The 25,898-nt window shown below is 36.6% G+C and overlaps 1 protein-coding gene across 1 annotated transcript in view; it reads right to left on the reverse strand.

Annotated features, from left to right (window-relative positions):
* Positions 1 to 25,898, reverse strand: part of iglon5 (IgLON family member 5) — a 224,328-nt gene that overhangs the window by 31,997 nt on the left and 166,433 nt on the right. The window contains exons 2-4 of the mRNA XM_051865002.1: positions 16,055 to 16,136; positions 9,467 to 9,699; positions 1,618 to 1,737 (exon numbers count right to left, since the gene is read on the reverse strand). Coding sequence (XP_051720962.1) covers positions 1,618 to 1,737; positions 9,467 to 9,699; positions 16,055 to 16,136 — 435 coding nt within the window. The remainder of the gene's footprint in view (positions 1 to 1,617; positions 1,738 to 9,466; positions 9,700 to 16,054; positions 16,137 to 25,898) is intronic.

Here is a 25,898-nt window from a genome sequence, read left to right on the forward strand (position 1 = left end):
ACTACTAGTATTTCTGCAGTGTATTGTGTACAGTATGCACATTTTATGTATGAAATACCCATACAACATTAGTCAAAATGTCTAGTACACACATACTATAGAGGATGTAAGTTAAATATAGCCTTAATATTAAACTATCAAATTTAACATAGCACAATTCGATTTGCTCAGGAACAAGTAACAGATTAATAAGACCAAAGATTGCCTGTGTTATGTACCCAAAATAAATTATATCTCATGTTTAACCATTATAAGACACAGCGGCAAATCCCAGAAGCACTGGCCGAGATGAAGCTGTTCTCAGCGAGTACACGAGCACTGAACGGCCGCTGACGGATTAAATATGAGTCACATATTTCAGGTCTAAACAACTATATTCTCGCCTAAAATAACTCTTAAAACTACAGTTCATAGTACAACAAGTGTAGTATTTGTAAAAAATACGGTGGATTTGCTCGGCCACCATGACAGTCGCTTTAAGCGGAGTGATACAAACGGTGAAAAGGTAAAAGTGCTTTTATCACTAAAATATCGCACAGCTATCAGCCAATCAGATTCGAGAACCAGAAAGAACTGTTGTATAAATATATATTAAAAAAGGCATTTTTTAGGATCATTTTGCATTTTAATGAAAATTACACATATTTACGCCAACATGAAACCACAAAATTTCACCAAAAAGTAATAATAAAAAAACATAAGAAATTATACTTTGAATAAATAAAACAAAGCATTTTTTAAGGACCATTAAAAAAATATATTTTCATGATAATTACATATATTTTACACCAAAATAAAAAGTTGGTCCATTTCACCACATAAATCAAAAGAAAAAACAAATTATATTTTGCATAAATAAAACAAAGCATATTTTAGGACCATTAAAAAATTAAATTTTATGACAATTACACATATTTTCACCAAAATAAAATGTTTAGTACACATTAAGTAAACAGTATCCCACAATGCAATGCGCTTAAAAGGATAGTTCACCTAAAAATGAAAATTCTGTCATCATTTACTCATCCTCAAGTTGTTCCAAACCTGTATGAGTTTCTTTGTTCTGCTGAACACAAAAGAAGATATTTTGAAGAATATGGGTAATCCATAGTATGGAAAAAAATACATCATCAACTGCAGGGTTGCCAGGTTTTTGTAACAAAACTCGCCCAATTGCTACTCAAAATTAGCCCCAAATGAGCCCAATCACGTTTCAGGAGGATCCTCCGGTAAAAATCACTTCCAGTGGGGTAAAATCCGTGCTTTTTTGGCGGGGTTCCCCTGGTAAAGTTAGCATTCCAGGGGCTAAATATCACGTTACTGGGGTCACTTCAACCCGCAGACATGAAAACAACCCGCGGCAACACTGTTAAAGTAGCCTAATTCTGCGGGAAAACCATGGATTGGCAACGCAACATTGATCAACTGTTTGGTTACCGACATTCTTCAAAATATCTTCTTTTGTGTTCAGCAGAAGAAAAAAAATCATATAGGACTGGAACAACTTGAGGGTGAGTAAATGATGACAGAATTTTAATTTTTGGGTGAACTAACCCTTTAAACTTGACCTTCATTAACAGTATGACCAATAAAGAAAATGGCCGCAGTAATACTCACATTTGAAGTCCTTCCAGGTCACGGTGGGCTCTGGTCTGCCCACCGCCAGGCAAAAGAGGCTCACGTCATCGCCTTCATTCACGGATTTATCCTGCGAGATGTTCACTATCCGGGCCGGCACTGCAAAACAGAAGTTTTTAATTATGATTAATAAAAACAGAGTTAATATATCACGGCTTAACTGATGTCAAAAATCAACTTTAGTTTAAAAAAAAAGCGCTGAATAAATTTGCTTGAGACGGGTTGTTTGTTTCAGGGTTTATAAGTGATTCCAATCAGCTGTTTTGGACTAAATTCCCAAAGCAGAGGGCAATGCATAATGCCGGATGGATAATGAGCTGGTCCTTGAATTTAAATGGCCTATGATCAGAGCTTTAATGAAGATGGCCAAAGATTTGGCCTGCGAGGCATTCTCAAGCAGTCCATTTTTCAGTTTTCTAACACGGCGAAATACTTCCGACGATAAACTTAAGATTGGACCCAAAGCAGATGCCTTCCTGTTGGAGGAGTGACTGGGGGGTGTAATTATTTTCACTCATATCGCACTAAGACTAAAATTGAGGGCACAATGGTATCGAGCAAATACGGTCATCTGTCTGCAAAGCTCCGTGTGGCAGATAAAAACGCCTGTGTTTGGTAAGATGGTTCTGGCCTGCCGGTCGGTCAACAACGCGCTTGAGATGCATTTTGAACACGCTCCCCCTGCTTTCTGTACCAGCTGAGCAGCATTCTATCCAATATTCTTCACTTTAGGGCTGCGTGTGTAGTTCATGATACAGTTGCTGCATCCCAGTTCGCATACTATCCATCCTAAATAGTATTAGAAAGTATTAGTATTAGAATTAGTGTGTCCCAAATTGTAGTATGTTGAAATGAGTATTCCAAAGATACCCGGATGGTCTACTTTTTCCGGTTAGAATCCGAAGTGTAGATGTGAATGTTATCCACATTATATTTCATCTGCAACAGCATTGTGAACTTTTATAAAGATTTGTTTGGTCATTAACTTTTAAACGCATCATTATGAAAACACATAAGGAAAGTTCTCCACATGAAAGACCCATGACTGGCAGATCAACGTGCGACTATATTTCTGTCCGAAACGGTAGGAAGTTAAATTAAATTGAATGTGGAGGATTTTAACTGTGACAAGATGATTGACAGGGCAGTTTAAACGGTGACAGGATTTGTCAGAGTTGTCCGTTAAAGATGCAATTATGACGAAGTAGTTTGTCCCAAAGCTTGCCTACTCTTCTGCTACACACTCAAAAGATTGTACTTTTTCTTCACAAAAACAGTACATACTTTTAGGGCATAGTATAGGCGAATTGGGATGCAGCAAGTGTTTCAGTCTCATTGGACGGCTTGGTTCATTTACTGTGAGCAGCACGCATGTAAATAAATATAAACAACAAACTGGCAGTGCATTTATCTATTTGCCGGGAAACCATCAAAACAAAAGCTTGATATACTGTTTGAAAAATGAAGAAATGAAGATGCAAATATTAGTGTTGTAATTTTAATGTTATTTTACACTACAATAGTTTTATTACTACATATTTGCTATTACTATATATTTGTAATTTGGTTTAATTTATTTAAAAATAACTATAATAAAATCATAATAATTATTATTATAATTTTATAGTCATATTGAATTGGTCAAAAACAGTGTGAATGTGACCTATGAAAACTCAGTTCACTTTATGGTTGGAGTTGGTCCTTGTAAAAAGTAAATTATGAACACAAATTTTTCAAGTTTTTCCCAAATTGTTAATCACTAAAAGGATTTCAGACTTGAAAAATTCTTCAGAATAAAAAGTAAACTTTTGACCTAATGATTTTCTCATAACTGCGAGTTTATGGCTCACAATTCGGACTTTAAAAAGTCGCAGTTACCATTCTTATTTTAGACAAGTTTTCATAGATTCACTCGCCAACAAAATCACTCTAATCACTCTAGAATGATTAATTCTTTCCAAATAGAGCTATTCAAGTCATCTATTGAAACTTCCTGTATTTTTTTATATCACTATATATATTGCAGAAAAACTCAATGTCAGTTTTTTTCCAATACCGTGCAGCCCTAATTCACTTTGATATTTTCAATCTTGTGCAACAGGAAAATGCACCGCGCACGGCGTGATATACATAACAATTGACAACTTTCAGCCGGCGGGGTTGGGTTGGGGATGAAGTAAAGGGAGGGATGCTAGCAATCCATCAGCGGAAGAGTCTGCTGCCAATAAATCACGTCAGTCAGGATCGCTGGAGCTCTTACTCATGTTGCTGTTGACGTGACAGTCGGTACGACCCATTCCCGCCCCATACAGCTGGTCAACCTAAAGATTACTGAGCATAACCACCCCTCTGATCCCTCTGATCCTGATTACATCTGTGTCAAGCCCTCTTGTTTTCTTGGTACTGCCATTAACTTTTTCCCCACCATTGATGAGATCATTTATGACATAATGCTTCCAAGCCTTTGACGAATTTTTTTGGCATTCCATGTTTTTATTGTTATACGGTAGGGGGCGCTATTAAGCATTTTCTGAAATAGTACAGCATCTCCGGATCCAAAAACAAGTGAAGAAGAAGATCTGCATAAATCAGAAGTCACATGACATGCAGAAAAAAAAGTAAATAGTGCGCATGATATACTATTTCGTTCCCTCGATTTGTTAATTCGTGCGTACGATTTACTATTTCGTTCCCTCGATTTGCTAATTTGTGTGCACAATTTACTATTTCGTTCCCTCGATTTGCTAAATCGTGTGGACGATTTACTATTTTGTTTCCTCGATTTGCTAAATTGTGGACGATTTACTATTTCGTTCCCTCGATTTGCTAAATCGTGCGGACGATTTACTATTTTGTTTCCTCGATTTGCTAAATCGTGCGGACAATTTACTATTTCATTCCCTCGATTTGTTAAATCGTGCGGATGATTTACTCTTTTGTTTCCTCGATTTGCTAAATTGTGGACGATTTACTATTTTGTTTCCTCAATTTGCTAAATTGTGCAGACAATTTACTATTTCGTTCCTTCGATTTGCTAAATTGTGCGGACGATTTACTATTTTGTTTCCTCGATTTGCTAAATCGTGCGGACAATTTACTATTTCATTCCCTCGATTTGTTAAATTGTGCGGATGATTTACTCTTTTGTTTCCTCGATTTGCTAAATCATGCGGACAATTTACTATTGCATTCCCTCGATTTGCTTAATCATGCGGACGATTTACTGTTGTTTCCTCAATTTGCTAAATCGTGCGGATGATTTACTATTTCATTCCCTCGATTTGTTAATTCGTGCGTACGATTTACTATTTCGTTCCCTCGATTTGCTAATTTGTGTGCACAATTTACTATTTCGTTCCCTCGATTTGCTAAATCGTGTGGACGATTTACTATTTTGTTTCCTCGATTTGCTAAATTGTGGACGATTTACTATTTTGTTTCCCCGATTTGCTAAATTGTGGACGATTTACTATTTCGTTCCCTCGATTTGCTAAATCGTGCGGACGATTTACTATTTTGTTCCCTCGATTTGCTAAATCGTGCGGACAATTTACTATTTCATTCCCTCGATTTGTTAAATCGTGCGGATGATTTACTCTTTTGTTTCCTCGATTTGCTAAATTGTGGACGATTTACTATTTTGTTTCCTCAATTTGCTAAATTGTGCAGACAATTTACTATTTCGTTCCCTCGATTTGCTAAATTGTGCGGACGATTTACTATTTTGTTTCCTCGATTTGCTAAATCGTGCGGACAATTTACTATTTCATTCCCTCGATTTGTTAAATCGTGCGGATGATTTACTCTTTTGTTTCCTCGATTTGCTAAATCATGCGGACAATTTACTATTGCATTCCCTCGATTTGCTTAATCATGCGGACGATTTACTGTTGTTTCCTCAATTTGCTAAATCGTGCGGATGATTTACTATTTCATTCCCTCGATTTGTTAATTCGTGCGTACGATATACTATTTCGTTCCCTCGATTTGCTAATTTGTGTGCACAATTTACTATTTCGTTCCCTCGATTTGCTAAATCGTGTGGACGATTTACTATTTTGTTTCCTCGATTTGCTAAATTGTGGACGATTTACTATTTTGTTTCCTCGATTTGCTAAATTGTGGACGATTTACTATTTCGTTCCCTCGATTTGCTAAATCGTGCGGACGATTTACTATTTTGTTCCCTCGATTTGCTAAATCGTGCGGACAATTTACTATTTCATTCCCTCGATTTGTTAAATCGTGCGGATGATTTACTCTTTTGTTTCCTCGATTTGCTAAATTGTGGACGATTTACTATTTTGTTTCCTCAATTTGCTAAATTGTGCAGACAATTTACTATTTCGTTCCCTCGATTTGCTAAATTGTGCGGACGATTTACTATTTTGTTTCCTCGATTTGCTAAATCGGGCGGACAATTTACTATTTCATTCCCTCGATTTGTTAAATCGTGCGGATGATTTACTCTTTTGTTTCCTCGATTTGCTAAATCATGCGGACAATTTACTATTGCATTCCCTCGATTTGCTTAATCATGCGGACGATTTACTGTTGTTTCCTCAATTTGCTAAATCGTGCGGATGATTTACTATTTCATTCCCTCGATTTGTTAATTCGTGCGTACGATTTACTATTTCGTTCCCTCGATTTGCTAATTTGTGTGCACAATTTACTATTTCGTTCCCTCGATTTGCTAAATCGTGTGGACGATTTACTATTTTGTTTCCTCGATTTGCTAAATTGTGGACGATTTACTATTTTGTTTCCTCGATTTGCTAAATTGTGGACGATTTACTATTTCGTTCCCTCGATTTGCTAAATCGTGCGGACGATTTACTATTTTGTTTCCTCGATTTGCTAAATCGTGCGGACAATTTACTATTTCATTCCCTCGATTTGTTAAATCGTGCGGATGATTTACTCTTTTGTTTCCTCGATTTGCTAAATTGTGGACGATTTACTATTTTGTTTCCTCAATTTGCTAAATTGTGCAGACAATTTACTATTTCGTTCCCTCGATTTGCTAAATCGTGCGGACAATTTACTATTTTGTTTCCTCGATTTTTAAAAATAAAATGCTGACGGGGAAAGAGTTACAGGAATTACTCGTATGGATATTGTGCAAATGGTTCTTTTGTGTTCCACAGCAGAAATAAAGTCAAATGTGTTTGGAATTATGTAAATAACAGAATTTGTGATAGAAGTACTTCACTTTACTTTTAAGAGAAGCACTTGAATCAGAAATGAGCTTTTTGATGCTAAAATTGATGTTAAACTCGTTAACTTTAATGCACAGAGTACTGAAAGTAAACCATTCGTAGCTTAGATGGCACACCGACAGTCTGTTCAGTCTATGCATATTAATCAAGAAAATAAATAAGCATTTTCAAAAAAGAAATAGTCACTGGATGTGTCAGAGTTACTCTGGTAAGTGGTTACCCTGGTAAACACAGAGAAACAAACGAAATAGACATCCATGAGGAGAACTGTTCCAATGCATGTCTAATATAAAAAGGTGATTGTGACTTTATATCTCACAATTTAGTTTTTTTCTTCTCGCAGCTGTGAATTTACACCACCGTTCAAAAGTTTGTGGTCAGAAATATATATATATATATATATATATATATATATATATATATATATATATTTTTTTTTTTTTTTTAATTAAAATGAATACTTTTATTCAGTGAGGATGCATTAAATTGATCTATGTTATAACATAGATCTCTGGGACTTGTCACAGTACTTACATATTGTTGCTCTTTTGTTGGTTCAACTGCTTCTATTGTTCTCCTCAAATGTCAGTCGCTTTGAACAAAAGCGTCTGCTAAATGATTAAATGTAAATCAAAAGTGAAGGTAAAGACATTTATAATGTTACAAAAAGATTCATATGTCAAATAAATGATGTTCTTTTGAACATTCTATTCATCAAAGACTCCTGAAATTTTTTTTTTTATCTCAGTTTCCACAAAAATATGAAGCAGCACAACTGTTTTCAGCATTGATAATAATCATAAATGTTTCTTGAGCAGCAAATCATCATATTAAAATGATTTCTGAAGGATCATGTGACACTGAAGACTGGAGTGATGATGCTGAAAATTCAGCTTTGATCACAGAAATACATTCAATTTTAAAATATATTATGTTGACAATTCACAATATTACAGTTTTATAGTATGTTTGATCAAATAAATGCAGTCTTGGTTTTCTTTCAAAAAAGAAAAAAAAACAAAACTTACTAACCCCAAACTTTCAAATGGTAGTTTAAACACAGTGTTGCAATTTTAAGATATAATGTTACATTGTGAGATTTAAATTTGCACTGCAAGAGAACATTTTTGTGAGATATAGAGTCGCATTGCGTGATATAAAATACTATAAAGTCACAAGTGTGATTAATTCAAACTAAATAAAGTCAGAACTGTGAGATATAAAGTTGGAATTGTTTCTACAGACTTTACACACATTTCTGCCAGTTATTTTTATTCTGAAAAACCATTCATATTTTTGCAATTTTTTGTGTTCATTTGTTTGTGTGACATACAGTAGTGGCCAAAAGTGATGTCTTGTCTATAGGAAAAGTGACATTTTCATTCTTTATTCAAATGTGATTTAAAAAAAAAAGTGTTTTTGTAAGTATATTGTGTAGTTGTGCATAGAGTCAATTTGTGATAATAATGCGAAGAAACATTGTGCAGACACAATTTTTTATACAAAGAATATACAAAGAAATATTTATTATATTAAAGGGTTAGTTCACCCAAAAATGAAAAAATGAAAATTCTGTCATTAATTACTCACCCTCATGTCGTTCCACACCTGTAAGACCTTCGCTCATCTTCAGAACACAAATTAAGATATTTTTGATGAAATCCGATGGCTCAGTGAGGCCTGCATTGCCAGCAAGATAATTAACACTTTCAGATGCCCAGAAAGCTACTAAAGACATATTTAAAACAGTTCATGTGACTACAGTGGTTCAACCTTAATGTTATGAAGCGACGAGAATACTTTTTGTGCACCAAAAAAACAAAATAACGACTTTATTCAACAATATCTAGTGATGGGTGATTTCAAAACACTGCTTCATGAAGCTTCGAAGCTTTACAAATCTTTTTTTTTTCCGAATCAGTGGTTCAGAGCGTGTATCAAACTGCCAAAGTCACGCCCCCCAGTGGTGAACCATTGAAATTTTGAAATACTTATGACATAACGAAGCCTCGTTTACTGAAATCACGTGACTCTGGCAGTTTGATACACGCTCCGAACCACTGATTCGAAACAAAAGTTCGTAAAGCTTCATGAAGCAGTGTTTTGAAATCGCCCATCACTAGATATTGTTGAATAAAGTTTTTTTTTTTTTTTTTTTTTTTGGTGCGCAAAAAGTATTCTTGTCGATTCATAACATTAAGGTTGAACCACTATAGTCACATGAACTGTTTTAAATATGTCTTTCTGGGCATCTGAAAGTGTAAATTATCTTACTGTCAATGCAGGCCTCACTGAGCCATCGGATTTTATGGAAAATATCTTAATTTGTGTTCTGAAGATGAACGAAGGTCTTACGGGTGTGAAACGACATGAGGGTGAGTAATTAATGACAGAATTTTCATTTTTGGGTGAATTTTTTGCCAAATATTTTTGTCCGATAAATACCATAACCAAGTTCAGTGTTTCGTTCTTCCCTCATATTTAAAATATTTAAACAATATAACATATTTTCCTCATATTTTGATGGTTTAATCAAACTTGTTGCAAATATCCCCTCCAGACATCACTTATGGCCACTACTGTAAGCGGCGCACAGATCAACATACCCTGAACGATGAGGTAGACGTGGGCCGTACGGGGCTGGTTTCTGGCCTGGAAACTGCATGTGTAGGGTCCCTCGTCTGCCACCATCACTCTCTCAATCTTAATGGAGAAGTCGCTGTTGTTGTTGTTCACCAGGGAGACGCGGGAGTCCAGGGACCACTTATCTGTGCCCGTAAATAAGATGTTGGAGCGGTTCAACCACGCCTTGTGAGTGACCTCCTCATCTATCTTGCATCTAAGAAAGAGAGAAACAAGTTTGTGGCAGACAGAATTGACTCATTGACGTGAATAAAAACAAGGATGTGAGGCAAATGACATTTGTTTTGTGCACTATTTTCAGGACTGTACGTCTCTCCCTCAATGTCTTGTTTTAAATAAAATATGGAGTCTGCAGACTAAGTTTCATAGCCAATTACTGTGATGTCATTGAATGAGCGTTAGTATGAAACTCTGCATGAAACTTTCTGTGTTGTAATCGTTACAACTCGCTCATAAGGTCCGGGTCATTAACTAGATCATTAAGCTGACTAATCAGACCAGTGGTGATTGCTTTAAGACTGCACAGTGCCAGAAAAAACAAGCTGTGATCCCCAAATGAGCATCTGAAAAAGTGGTGTGATGTTTATCTATCCACAAATAATCAATATACACACACGAGTCCTGCCCGAGGCCCGATAAAATGGTTAATATTGAAGGGATGGTTTTGAATAAAGCAATAAAAAGCTTTTCTTTGTCACACTATGTCCTGGCAGTCAAAATCTTTTTCTGGCACTGTTCACCGTGCGGAGGATGCATTTTTGCTCTGGAGATCTGCCCTCAGAAAAGCTTTTTTCCTTCATCCAAAATATGATTCACGTTTGTTAGTGAGTAAACCCTATTTTAAAACATTTAGAGTCATATAAATTATTTGTCATGAGGAAATGTTTGTAGGCTTGAATCGTGTGGGAGTGGAACGGATGCGGATGCAGCCACTATGGAGAATATTGCAGTTATCGTGTGTTTTTATTTATATTTAAAAAAAAAGAAAATGTAAATGATCCATTTATCCATGTTAATTATTTTTCAGTCTTTCTTTATATTCAAAAAAGTCCCAAATTCCAGTTCCCAAATATAACTTAAAAACTAAATCAAACATTTTTTAAACCATTTTTTTCCCCCCATAATTCATGCAAGAGTGTTAAAGGGGCGGTTGATTATGATTTCACTTTTTTAACTTTAGTTAGTGTGTAATGTTGCTGTTTGATCATAAACAACATCTGCAAAGTTACGACGCTCAAAGTTCAGTGCAAAGAGAGATATTTTCTTTTACAGAAATCGCTTTTTAAGGACTACAACAAATGGCTGGTAGGGTATACAATGAGATTTTCCCTTGGTTGGTGACATCACAAACAACAAAATTTACATAAACCCCGCCCCCGAGAACACACAACAAAGGGGGCGAGGCCATGTTGGGCTGCTTTAGAGAAGAGGACGAGTTGTTGTAGTAGAGTGTTGTTGACATGCCGTCATTTTACACCGGACTGCTTCACAAACGAGGGTCAGTTCAACGCTGGATTTGCACAAAAGATTAACATGACGGCACATGCTAGTCGAGGAGTTGAATCAACTCCACAGCAACTACATAAATTTATCCACTAACCATTCAGAAACGTCCAGTTTCATTCTAAAAGTTGTAACTTCTTCCTGAGTCTCTCCATCAGTGTCGACTCCGGTTTGAACAATGTAAGGCTGAACACCGTTACTGACAATCCTCATTTTGGCTGCATGAGATTCTCCAGCTTTGTTGTTGTTGAGCAACCGAAGCGCGAGCTGTTAAAACTCCGCCCTCTTCTGGAAAGGGGGCTGGGACTAGCAGCTCATTTGCATTTAAAGGGACACACACAAAAACGGTGTGTTTTTGCTCATACGCAAATAGAGACAAATTTGACAAGCTATAATAAATGATCTGTGGGGTATTTTGAGCTGAAACTTCACAGACACATTCTGGGGACACCAGAGACTTATATTACATCTTGTGAAAGGAGCATTATAGGTCCCCTTTAAATATCATTCTAGGTCATTTTAAATATTTAGGGAAAAAGTGTAAAATATCACACAGCACTCTCTCCTAAATGAATATGTTTGTTGAAAAATATTGCAGTTACCATGTTTTTATTTATTTTTAAAATTATTTATATTTTTAAATGATCCATTTTTAAAAATTTTTGTTTATTTATATTTTTAAATTATCCATTTATCCATATTAATAATTTTTCAGTATTTACTTTACATTAAAAAGTCCTCCCAATTCCCAAAAATAACTTTTCTTATGCGTGAAAACTGAATCAAAACATATTTTAAACTATTTTTTTCATAATTAATGCAAGAGGGTTAAATATTTTATTTATTGAAAAAATGTAAAATATCACAGCACTATTCCACTGCTCATTCAGTGACTTGATCTTTTCTTTCCTAACTGAATACATCCGCTGAAGTCAGTAAACGCACGACCGGCTTCAATGGGGTCTACAAATACATTGATTTCAGTGGTGCAAAGATCAATGTTCACTGGACAAAAGGTGCTAAACACATCATTCTGGGTCCCGTCTGGACGCTGCGCTTCACTGGGAATCCATGAGAGCATCATGAGTATCATTTGCACCAAATCACCTGATTGTTTATTGGACAGTGAGACTTGCACTTAAGTATTTTAGTCCTGAGAAGTCCAGAAGCTTATTTATACAAAACAAACTGGAAAAACTGACAGTGATATAGATGACTGACAGCGGTTGAAATTAAAAACACTGCCGTACACATGCAACACAGCGCTCGAGCTCTGCTGTTAGCTGAAGTCTGTCAAAACACATTCAGTTCAGTGCTCATAATCTTATCTTGTGCCTGCTGGCATTTGTAAGTAATGCAAAAATGCAATTCTGAGCTTGGTCAATTATTTGCATGAAGTATCGCCAACGTTTAGCTGTAGTTTTAGAAACAGATGTGGGGAAGACGCCATAATAAATAAATGGATTAAACAACAAAAGATGCCATTAATAACGGACAACTGTGCTTCACCACTCTCAAAGAGCACCATCGAATCAGACCATATACTGTAATGCCATTGGTCCGCTTACGTGTAGTAACCACAGTTCACCTCTAGATGTCACTGCTTTGCTCTGCTCTTTAAATGGAAAAATCGTGACACATTTAAGGCTTAAATATCACTCACATTCATGTCAGCTTTAACTGTCAGCATATCAAACTGTGATATCACATCAATTCCCATTCCTGGTGTAGTTGTGTGGAATAATAATATGGTGCTTTTGAGAATATGAACCCCTGGCAGCAGGTTCAGGAGTTCAATTGCTGGCTGATAGACTGAAACCAAGTCATTTCTGCCTGGAAACTGACTAACAACAAAACTAGAGGGAGTGAAATTAAAGTGTTAAAACAAGCACCCTCCAGCAGGTGAGTATGAGAAAACCTGTAGCAGGGCTGGGCGATGTATATATATACTCTATATCACACAATGTGACTTCTTATTTCTTATTCTCTCATGATTACCTGTTTTATTATTGTACTTTGAAAAGGCAACAGGCTTTCATACTAACCTGTGATATGAGTTTTTGGTCATACTGCCCATCCCTAAGCAGAAGATCAATAGATCATCCAAGGAATGATAATATTAGGGCTTCACGATTTTGGTGGAAAAAAATCAAACTGCTATTTTTCTGATAATAATTACAATTGCAAGTTATTATTATACAATATAAGCTGTCTTAATTTCTTCATTTTAAACCATCAAACTTTAATTTTGGTGGCAAAGGAGCCATTAAAGCTTCTCTTTTGCTGATTAATAAGGCGATTAATAAGTGCTTCCCATTACAAGTTTGGAACAATGATTGGCACGTATTCATAGTTTTCAGTCACATGACTGGCGCAGAGACCTGGAGGGCAAAACATCCATAGAACTGAGGCTCAGGCCTGTCGAATTTTCAATCTCAAAAAAGAAAAAGAAAAATATGTGAACAAGACGCAAGTTTTAGGCACTTGTGATCCATATCCAGCACTAAAAACATGGGACATTCTAAAAGGCTTAACATGAAAAACACTTAAAGGGCCTTTATCTGCTAAAACAGTGATATTAAAAGATCAAATTCACTATACACCTATTGATGATGCATATTATATACAGGCGAGCAGATGAGCACAGAATTTGAATGTAACACGCTAAATGAATAAGCGTTTTCTTTATAGTGGTTTTGAAAAAGCTTAATGAGAAACTGCGTGTTGCATTTATTTTCTGGGTTCTTCTGCTTGCCTGTACATAGTATGCATCATCAATAAGGTGTATATTGAATTTGGTCTTTTAATATCACTGTCTTACTACATTAGTAGTAGGAGTGGGTGATACACTGATAGACATGACTGACTGGTAGAAATATGTCAACCGGTAGAGATCATCTCTATATCACAGTCACGTTCATGTGACACTGCTGGGCTGCGCTGTCATGAAAGCTTATCATTTGAATGCATTATTAAGTGATTTTAAACAATCACTGTCTAAAAAACAAGCACTGTTTGAGAGACGGGTTCTGAGCGCGCACACCTGAAACGTAAAGCACATAAACATAAAGCAGCTTCTCATACAGCGTGTGAGTACTGAAATTAGTTCTTTTTGCCGCCTTATTGGGCTTGAACGGTTAAATACACATATTTGGGCATACAAAATGCCCATATTTGCGAGTATCCTTGTAAACACAGTCTGTTACATCTTAAATTAACTTAAACGGTTGAGAAAGAACAAGCATGTGTAACAGTATATTGGATCCGTGCGTTTGGTCTTAAAGTGACAGCAGCCTAATAAACCTGCTGTCGTCTGTCATTAATGTTAATCAAACAACAAAAGACAAAGATTAAATCACTCACTGCTCTGGACTGAATCACTTTTGCAACTTTAATAAGAATAAATGTGTATTTAATGAGTATTAATTAGTTTAAAGCCATTCTGGACTACCATCTTTATCGGGTTTACGTTCATGTGACATTACCGGGCTGCGCCGTCATGAAAGCTTATCATTTGAATGCATTTTTAAGCCTTGCACTTTAAAAACAAGCAATTTTAAATAATCACTGTCTAAAAAACAAGCACTTTTTGAGAGATGGGTTCTGACACCTGAAACACGCTCACATAAAGCAGCTTCTCATACAGCGTGTGAGTACTGAAATTAGTTCTTTTTGCCGCCTTATTGGGCTTGAACGGTTAAATACACATACTTGGGCATACAAAATGCCCATATTTGCGAGTTTCCTTGTAAACACAGTCTGTTACATCTTAAATTAACTTAAACAGTTGAGAAAGAACAAGCATGTGTAACAGTATATTGGATCCGTGCGTTTGGTCTTAAAGTGACAGCAGCCTAATAAACGTGCTGCCGTCTGTCATTAATGTTAATCAAACAACAAAAGACAAAGATTAAATCACTCACTGCTCTGGACTGAATCACTTTTGCAACTTTAATAAGAATAAATGTGTATTTAATGATTAGTAATTAGTTTAAAGCCATTCTGGACTACCATCTCCATCGGGGTTACGTTCATGTGACATTACCCCGCTGCGCCATCAGTAAAGCTTATCATTTGAATGCATTTTTAAGCCTTGCACTTTAAAAACAAGCGATTTTAAACAATCACTGCCTAAAAAACAAGTACTTTTTGAGAGATGGGTTCTGACACCTGAAACGCGCTCACATAAAGCAGCTTCTCATACAGCATGTGAGTACTGAAATTAGTTCTTTTTGCCGCCTTATTGGGCTTGAACGGTTAAATACACATATTTGGGCATACAAAATGCCCATATTTGCGAGTATCCTTGTAAACACAGTCTGTTACATCTTAAATTAACTTAAACGGTTGAGAAAGAACAAGCATGTGTAACAGTATATTGGATCTGTGCGTTTGGTCTTAAAGTGACAGCAGCCTAATAAACTTGCTGTCATCTGTCATTATGTTAATCAAACAACAAAAGACAAAGATTAAATCACTCACTGCTCTGGACTGAATCACTTTTGCAATTTTAGTAAGAATAAATGTGTATTTAATGATTAGTAATTAGTTTCTTTTTTATTATTTTATCACTGTTTACTAAGCTTGAGAGTTTTTATTTTTTATATATGTTAGTTAGGCTAGTATTAGTTTTGTGTGCTACTGAAACTGGTAAAGAGAATTACAAATGTCAATGGTATCAAATTTTGATCTCATAAAAACCTTATTTAAAGCAAAAATATCTACATTGTGATATATATCTTTATCATGAAATAAAATTAATCCTATTGTGATATAAGATTCCGGTCATATCGCTCACCCCTAATTATTACTTAGTACAAACCTGGTAAAAATGACTGGCGGTCAATGGAGGAAAGCCTTGCCCTCCAGGTGGGTGTTCCTATAAGGGTGTGGCGTCGTGTGAAAACTATGAATTGTGTTTTCAAGTTATGAGTGACAAATTCACCAATTCACATCACAGTTTTGGTATTATTTCAATGAATCACGCAGCCCTAGAAAGTGTTTTAAATCATATAACACACAAGGATGCAGGTGTGATGTGAAGTCACCTCAAAATGACGCTTTCTCCTTCCAGCACGGTAATGTTGTCGGGCAAGTGTCCGAACTCGGCCGCCTGAGCACCGGTGGGCCCTGCCAAAGAAAACGAAAGGAGAGACAGTGAGCATACAGCAGTTATTCCAACAACAGAAGGTCCACTAGATCCCCGAGTCCCCCGGGCGGCATGGTGGCTACTGAGTACCTCATTGATCCTGGTCAGGCAGGATTTGTTTTTGTGGTTTTGCTTAGTTATTTGTGAGGAGAGCATAATAAGACCGCAAAACGGCAGCATGGAGCCGTCAGCGCTGACCGTCAGCGGGCTTGAATAATGATTGGGTTCTGCCCCGCGCGTCGCCTGGCCATGCACTCGTCGAACAGACCTGATAATGAGCCCGGGGAAGAGGATTCGCATGGAAGCGGCAGAGCGTGAAATGAAGGGACCGCCGCTGCAATGGGACCGTACACACACACGCTCACACACTCGCTCGTGCACGAACGCTGTCACTTGTGTACAAACACATACACGTGCGTTTTCATATGCACAAATAAAACTACACACAGAAATCATACTGTGATATGAACCGAACAGGACATCAGAGGAAATGTGAATTTGCTCGGGCTGCTTGCAGGTGGCACCAATTCCTTTTTAGTTTTCAAACACCATTCTTGTTCTTATCTATTCAGGTTGAGCAAAATACGCTCCAATTTTCTCTGCAAATAGAGATTAGTGTGCTTCCGTTGCTTTTATTTATATATTTTCAGTTTTATTTTTTAGCAATTTTATTGTGCTTTTGTCACTTTTATTAGTTATTTCTCTTTAGCTTTAGTAATTTTAGAACTTATTTTATTTCAGTTAGTTGCCAAGGCAGAATTTTTTATTTATAATTTATTTTGTTTCAGCTTTATTTCAATTATCGATTTTTTAAAAATAATTAAAAAATATACTAAAGGGCCAAGAACAAAGAAGCAAGCAAGAAGTAAAGTTATCAGTAAAATATAGCATTTTATTTCATATACTTTATTGTAGTTAGTGGCAATTTAATATTTTGTTCAGTTATAGCGCCACCAACATGCACAATCCCTCCACTTTTTTTATGTGTCCTCAGAGTGTGCCCATAAATAAGTTCACCAAATTTGGTGAAAATATCCCATTTTGTTTAGGAGTTATAGACATGTATATGTATGAGTACATAAACAATGACCCACGCATGACTTTGATTGTATTTTTTTGCCACTTACTATAAAAATTTTGGCATTAACGTATAGCCAGCGGCCTATGTTTTCCAATTTCCTACGTTGATTTCGTCTCAATCAGACTAAAAGATTCGCAAATGTTATTTTACAGCTAAATTGCGACATTGCACAAATCATAAGGCGAAACCTAGAATGTTAGGTATCGTTGGACTCTGCAAAGATTCAGGAATATAAGGAGATGACTCCCATGAAAATAAGTCAACCACATCAAAAGTTATGAGCATATGAATATTTGATTTCACCACTGGATAACTTTTTGCCAGCATAGTTTGAAGATGATCTAATTTGATTTTCATGAAAATTGGAGCAACCGCCTAGGAGGAGTTCAAAAAAGTTTTTTTTTTTTTTTGCAGGAAAAGTTTGAATCACAATCGAATCGTATTGAGGCAAGGAATCAGAGGAAAAAAGAATTTTGTTTCTAAACATGAGTGAACCTTTGGACAAATGGTGGCACTAGAGAGTTTGATCTAGAGACTCCAAATTTGCTGTAGTTAATGTTGAGACTGTCATCTATCAGTGTGCCAAATTCCACAACTTTCCCACAAGAGGTTCTACGGGCTGCCATAGACTCCCAGAGAAGAAGAATAATAAGAAGAACGATAGAGGATACAATAGGTGCCATCTATGGCAAGCCGTTTTGACTTTTATTCATTCTCAGGATATGAATTCTTGATATCAACAATTCAATTCTTGAAATGAGGATTTACATTTCCACTAGTAACAATGTTAATTCTTGATATCAACAATTCAATTTTCACTAGTTAAAACTAGAATTCTTGATATCTGTAATTGTATTTTCACTAGTTAAATGTTACCATAGGCTGCCATTCAAATTCAATTGTTGATATCAGGAATTGATTCCTTACTAGTTGAAATTCCAATTTCACATATCAGAAATATAATTCTTACTAGTAAAAATCATAATTTTTGATATCAATAATTTCATTGGCACTAGTTGAAACATCAGTTCTTGATATCAACAATTGAAATGTTACTAGTAAAAATGTTCATTTTTGATATCTGAAAATGTATTTCTGATATCAATATAATTTCAGATATCTAAAACAGCTTTCTTACTAGTAACAATCGCATTCATGATATCAGAAACCTACATTGTCACTAGTGACAATCAAATTACTGATATCAAAAATTAACATTGTTACTAGTAGCAATTCAATTGTTGATATCAAGATATTGGCACTAGTATCAAAGCAATTAATGATATCAAAAATTTTGATTTTTACTAGTAAGAATTGTATTTCTGATATGTGAAATTGGAATTTCAACTAGTAAGAAATCAATTCTTGATATCAACAATTGAATTTGAATGGCAGCCTATGGTGACATTTACCTAGTGAAAATACAATTACAGATATGAAGAATTGGAAATGTAATTCCTGATATCAAAAATGAGCATTTTAACTAGTGAAAATTGTATTGTTGATATCAAGAATTAACATTGTTACTAGTGGAAATGTAATTCCTGATATCAAAAATTGAGTTGTTGATATTAAGAACTCATATCCTGAGAATGAATAAAAGTCAAAACGGCAAGCCATCAGATCTTCGATGCAACTCAACATGTGACGATCATAAGCAAACTTAATAAATTTCAGGTGATTTACTGTACCATTGTATGTGTCAGCTATAAGATTTCATATCTCACAATTGTGACTATTTCTCATAGCTGTAACTTTATATCTCACAACTGCCACTTTATTTCTCATAATTATCACTTAATATCTCACAAGGTGTCTTTATATCTCAGAACTGCAAGTTTATTTATGGTAAATGAGAATTTATCTATCATAATTGTTTACATTTTTATGCATTTGGCAGACAATGGGAACATACACATACACACACTCGAGCACAAACGCTGTCACTTGTGCACAAACACATACACGTACGTTTTCATATGCACAAATAAAACCACACACAGAAATCATACTGTGATACGAACCGAGCAGGACATCAGAGGAAATGTGAATTTGCTCGGGCTGTTTGCAGGTGGCAAAAACAAATTCCTTTTTAGTTTTCAAACACCATTCTTGTTCTTATCTATTCAGTGTGCAAAATACGCTCCAATTTCCTCTGCAAATAGAGATTAGCGTGCTATCGGAACAGAGGCCTCTCTCTCCCGGCGTGGCTCCGTCGCTGGACACGTCAACGCTGCCAAATGCCAGCGTGGCATCGCCGTCTTCTCATAATCCCTGTCATAACCGCCACTGTCCTTAATATCTGCCGGCCAATATTTGGTCATCCTGCCTTCGAGGTTTAATATACGAGACACAAGTGCAGTCAAGAGTTAAGAAGCACCCGGAAGGTCTTGGTGTTTAACGTGCACGTGAAGCCAGTGAACCGACAGCTTGCCAAGTGTGATTGGAGAGAGTAAGGGAGGAAGACAAAAGGAAACGGTGGATTTTAAGCAGAGCGGCATGTGATGGCCAAGCGCTGGGCTTTTTTAATTTGAGAGGGAGCCACGGTGGAGGCGCCCCAAATTGCTCAGAGTAATGAAAAGAAGCGTGGGCTGAATTGTCATGCACGTCATGGTATCGTACACAAATTGCATAAAGCTGCTTTGCATTATCCGCTGAAGTGACCAGCAATGACATTGCTAAATTAAGTTTTCTCGACTTGCGGCGCACAAGGGCACGGACTGATTTAAATCAGAGTAATTGCTTAATCATCTTTCATTATTTTCATTATTAATCATTCTTTTTAAAGAAAGCGCTTCTGTGCATGTGTGTACGCATATATGAGCGAGAATGATTTCTGCAGTATGTATACTGTGCACAAAATTTTCTGTTTCCACTTGATCTACCACAGTTAAAAATGGTGGTTAATATTACTAATCACAATAGAAATGGAGGGTTAAGCTGAGCATATTACATTATGAGTGATATATTGTACTCAGTGTCAATGCATACAGAAATTCTGTACTATATAGCGTACTGAGAAGTATATTAGTATGCTATTTCAAACACAGCCTAGGAGTGGCACTTAAAAAATGTAAGTGTACAAAGTGCTTTTCAAATGGACAAATATACAGTTATAAACAAATACTTTTTTAGTCATATATAAATATATATTTAAATGCAACAAAACATAATTTTAAATGCAAGCTTTAAATTGCTTTTCTATATCTACTTGCCAATCGAGTAGTAAAAAAAAAAAAAAAAAAAAAATGCCAGCAAAGACGAATGCTGATTGAGATTTTCGGGTTAAGACACACTTTGCATTACATTAAACTAAATAAGATGAATCAAAAATAATATCTCTGGCTGTTTATAAATTGAAAAGTTGATAATTTATTCTGTACACTAATGTACACTGCTGTATCCTACAGTGCAACGCACCCAACATGACCTTCTATTTCCAGTGTGATGAGTCAGAATTTTACAGCAGGAGTCCTATTATGCTTTTTTCCATGTTCAACTTTCTTTAGTGTGTAATGTTGCTGTTTGAGCATGAAAAAGCTCTGCAAAGTCCCTCCAGCAGGAGTTATTCTCTATATCAGTGTCACTGTTTCTGAACTCCCTTAAACGCCTCCATTTTAGTCTTGAGATTTCTTCCGGGAACGAACACGTCACAATATTCCTCATTTAAATACTTACTGCCCCTGGCCGGTTATGGTAAGGGGCGGAACATTTCCCAAACACACACGAAGCGGCTGACCAATCACAACACACTGCTCCAGCCTACCAATCAGAGCACATTGTGCTTTTCAGAAGGAGGGGGTTCACAGAGACAGAAACTAAACAGGGGTACGTTTCCTGAAAGCATTATTAGCCAGCTATGGTGGCTGGCAAGTTCCGTCGTTATCAGCATAGTTCAATGAGTCTGTGTTTCCTGAAAGCATAGTTCTAATGTTAAATCGCAAACAGCATCTCAAAGTTGCATGGTTGGAACGACATCCCTCGACCTGTGGTTAGAAGCATAGTTTCTTGTTTGCATGACATGTGGACTTAAAGGATTAGTTCACTTTCAAATGAATATTAGCCTAAGCTTTACTCACCCTCAAGCCATCCTAGGTTTATATGACTTTCTTCTTTCTGATGAACACAATTGGAAATATATTAATAAATGTCCTGATGCATCCGAGCTTTATAATGGCAGTGAGCGGGATCAACGAGTCTGAGCTGAAGAAAGTGCTTCCATCCACATCCATCCATCATAAACATATTCCACACGGCTCTGTAGGGGTTAATAAAGGCCTTCTGAAACAAAGCCATGCATTTGTGTAAAAAAATAACCATATTTAACAAGCTATGAAGTAAAATATCTAGCTTCCACCAGAAGTTACAAAGAAACAACTTTAGCTTACGCTATGTCCTACGCCTATTCAATTTACGGAAAAAGTGTAACTGACACAATGCCAGTTTATACTTTCTTCATAACTTGAATATGGAAGGCGTTCTGGCGGAAGCTAGATATTTTACTTCATAACTTGTTAAATATGGATATTTTTTTTACACAGACACATCGCTTTGCTTCAGAAGGCCTTTATTAACCCCCCGGAGCCATGTGGAGTATGTTTATGATGGATGGATGTGGATGGAGACACTTTCTTCAGCTCATACTGGTTTGGTAACACATTACTGCCATTATAAAGCTCGGATGTGTCAGGATATTTATTAATATAACTCCGATTGTGTTCATCAGAAAGAAGAAAGCCATATATACCTAGGATGGCTTGAGGGTGAGTAAAGCTTGGAGTAATTTTCATTGGAAAGTGAACTAATCCTTTAATATATCCTTATCTTGGGCAAAATAAGCAAGCTGACATTCAGTACAATCTTTAAGATACATACAAATCTCATTTACGTCTTTTAGTTTGTCAAGAGATTCAAAGCCCCAATTTTTTAGACTGCACATGTACGTACGTGCTCTAGTACATAAGAACGAGCCAATGATTGAATCTGGAAATAAAGCAAAATTAGTCCTCAGATGACATGTCTGTAATTTCTAGAAAAAAATCTATTACTCCACCACCTTCGTGACATCATTAACCAGCGTGTCTGAATGACAAATTTGCGACAACATGGTTTCGGGAAACAGTTGTGACTAGCTAGTTGACTTCTTCAACGATGCATTGTACTATATAGTTAAGCAGCGAGTTACATCGTTGTATGGGAAACGCACCCCAGAGTGTTACTGACAGACTGGGAAGAGAGGAGCTGCAACAATGGAGAATATGTGAAAAACAATGTTTTTTGAACATTCAAGCATGAAAACCTGCTCTAGTAGAGCCCAAAAACAAAATCAAGACTCTAATAGGTCCCCTTTAACATCTTCTTGCCGTATTATTTGTTCAGATTGCCAAAAGTTAAGACTTTTAAATGCAAAATAACCATATCTACAGTATTTCCAAGGTGACAAAACAAGTATGTAACTCGATGAGGTCATGTGGCAACAATGTAGCATACTATATATTTAATAAACAGCAGGCAAAGCATAGTATACACTGTGCAGTATGCCGTTATTAGCACGCAAGTATTGCATTGCGAACATCCTTGAAATTCTCTGTCTTTAAAGCAAATGTAGTTGCTATGCACTTCAGGGCAGTCAGGATAAGGACGCATTTTCCTTCTACTCTCTGAAAAGCCAAGGTTTCTTCTGCTGTTGCGCTTTGTTCTTGATGTATGAAACAACCTTGTCCTGACAAATAACAGCACAGTTCAATGCATCAAGCATTAAACTTAAAGCACTGAGGGTAATTCAATTCAAAAATCTCCTCGTTTTACTTGTTTCCATTTCTTCAAATACTTTGCATCAAGCAGATGATGCATGCACAAGGTAAAGTCCCAATGCATTATGGGGATGGGTATAAAACAGAGGGGGTTATTCCCAATTCCCTTTTCAATTCTTATCTTCACAGCTCAATTGGCACCTCAGATTTTAATACCTGGCAGGTTCTGCTCCCCAGCTTGGCGTGTTATATCTCTAGCTGGGTCAACACTCCCATGCCGCATGCACAAATATGCTTGATTATGAAGTGCTCCGTTCTATTTTCACTCTGTTGTGCAAACCACGTCGGTCTTTTCCCAGGGTGTTCCCAGCAGAAATGAGATGATGCACCAGGTTTGCTTACTGGGGTAAAATAATATGCGGGCAGTGAGAAATGCACCTGATAATAAAACAAAACAGACAGGGCAATTAAATAAGATTTTTAAGAAATTATATTAAAGTCACATTAAAGGATTAGTTCACTTCAGAATTAAAATTTCCTGATTATTTACTCACCCCCATGTCATCCAAGATGTTTATGTCTTTCTTTCTTCAGTCAAAAAGAAATTAAGAAATAAGGTTTTTGAGGAAAACATTCCAGGATTTTTCTCCATATAGTGGACTTCACTGGGGTTCAACGGGTTGAAGGTCCAAATGTCAGTTTCAGTGCAGCTTCAAAGAGCTCTACATGATCCCAGACGAGGAATAAGAGTCTTATCTGGAGAAATGATCGGTCATTTTCTAAAAAAAATAAAAATTGATATACTTTTTAACCACAAATGCTCGTCTTGCACTGCTCTGTGATGCGCCACGCATTATGAAATCACGTTGGAAGAGTTAAAAAGTATACAATTTTTTTTTCTTCTAGAAAATGACAGATGGTTTCTCTAGATAAGACTCTTATTCCTCGTCTGGGATCATGTAGCGCTCTTTGAAGCTGCACTGAAACTGACATTTGGACCTTCAACCCGTTGGTAACTGTTGAAGTCCACTATATGGAGAAAAAATTAATTAATTTCTTTTAGACTGAAGAAAGACATAAACATCTTGGATGACATGGGGGTGAGTAAATTATATCAGATATCGGATCGGGACTATTCAATGACATGGATCGGATTGGGGGCACAAAAAACTTGATCTAATGCCATGTACAATGCAATGTAAAAAACGCTCTAGATAGGCAGATAAGTCAACCATAATATATTGGCTCATAACACTGCAAAGGGGCTGCAGGAGCGATCATAGATGTGCTATAGGATCCACAACATCAGAGGTTCACCACTTCAAATCTGTCACAACTCAATCTAGATCCCTATGGACCAAAGACAGCAAGTGAAAACAGCTGTGAAAGAGTCAGCACAAAGTAAAAGTGCCTCAGAGAGAGGCCTGTCTGACTGACATGAAAACACATGAACCAAAGAAGGTCCTTGATGCATTCTCTGGAAAACTGTCACGTGTGTCATCAGAGCCTGTTCTTTTGTTTAAGAGGAAGAGGAAGAGTTTCATTCGGACTGCTTCACAAACGAGGGTCAATTCAATGCTGGATTTAGTCAATGAGTTGAATCAACTCCACAGCAACTACATAAATTTATCCACTAACCATTCAGAAACGTCTAAAAGTTGTAACTTCTTCCTGAGTCTCTCTATCAGTGTCGACTCCGGTTTGAACAATGTAAGGCTGAACACCGTTACTGACAATCCTCATTTTGGCTGCGTGAGATTCTCCAGCTTTGTTGTTGTTGAGCAACCGAAGTGTGAGCTGTTAAAGCTCCGCCCTCTTCTGGAAAGGGGGCCGGGAGCAGCAGCTCATTTGCATTTAAAGGGACACACACAAAACAGACACAGCGTGTGTTTTTGCTCACACCCAAATAGGGGCAAATTTGACAAGCTATAATAAATGATATGTGGAGTATTTTGAGCTGAAACTTCACAGACACATTCTGGGGACACCTGAGACTTATATTACATCTTGTAAAAGGGGCATAATAGGTCCCCTTTAACAAGACAATTTGTACATATCACAATAGTGATCTTATAAATAAATATACAAAATGAGAAAGTATTTATGAACAATTACAAATGAAAACTAAACTGAACTTGAAAGACACAATACAAAAACAAGATAAAACCTAGTAAAACTGTCATCACTATAAGAAGCCGCAGGAGCCGAAACAGCATGAAAAAGCAGTTTTCACTGTAGCAGCTATTTTCTCCAGATCATTAACACCATGTTGCAGCTCTGGCATTCATTCAACAGCACTTACATTTCATCTCTTGGTCCAACAACTCAAAGCTCTCTTTAGCTCTGTCCTTCAAAGTTAAACGTCTTCCTAAAGCATCTCTCCCGTGTCTAGAGACACCCTCAGCATCCTTTAACTGTTCACTGGGCCTAAAACAGATGCATCATTTGCTGTGTTTGGTGCCTCGCCTCAGAGAGGCTTCGGGGCTTGATTCCCTGAGACCTGTGGGACATTAATTCAAACATGATTTGTATCCCCTTGACTTTTACATGCTCTCGTTTGTAATTGCACTTGCTTCTGGCGCAAAGTTATTAACAAAAGCGAGCTGGAGTTCGACGGCGGAGAGCCTCGATGCCTTTGTACTGCACATCTATTGCTCGCTGCCCTTGATGATCAAATAAACACTGAAACTTTTGAAAGCCAAACCATCACGAATGCTGAGGATCTGGAGGAAATAATAAATGTGTGACAATAACCTGCTGAAAACAGTTTTGGGAGGAAAAGCATGAAGAAATTATTATATTTTTCCCCCCGATTGCCACTTATGATGTTATACAAGTTTGGGATGGGTGATATAATAAAAATGCAACATTATTATATATATACTTACTGTAGCATCTAATTACAAAGT

The sequence above is a fragment of the Ctenopharyngodon idella genome, chromosome 16, assembly GCF_019924925.1.
Source record: "Ctenopharyngodon idella isolate HZGC_01 chromosome 16, HZGC01, whole genome shotgun sequence".
NCBI classification, from domain to species: Eukaryota; Metazoa; Chordata; class Actinopteri; order Cypriniformes; family Xenocyprididae; genus Ctenopharyngodon; species Ctenopharyngodon idella.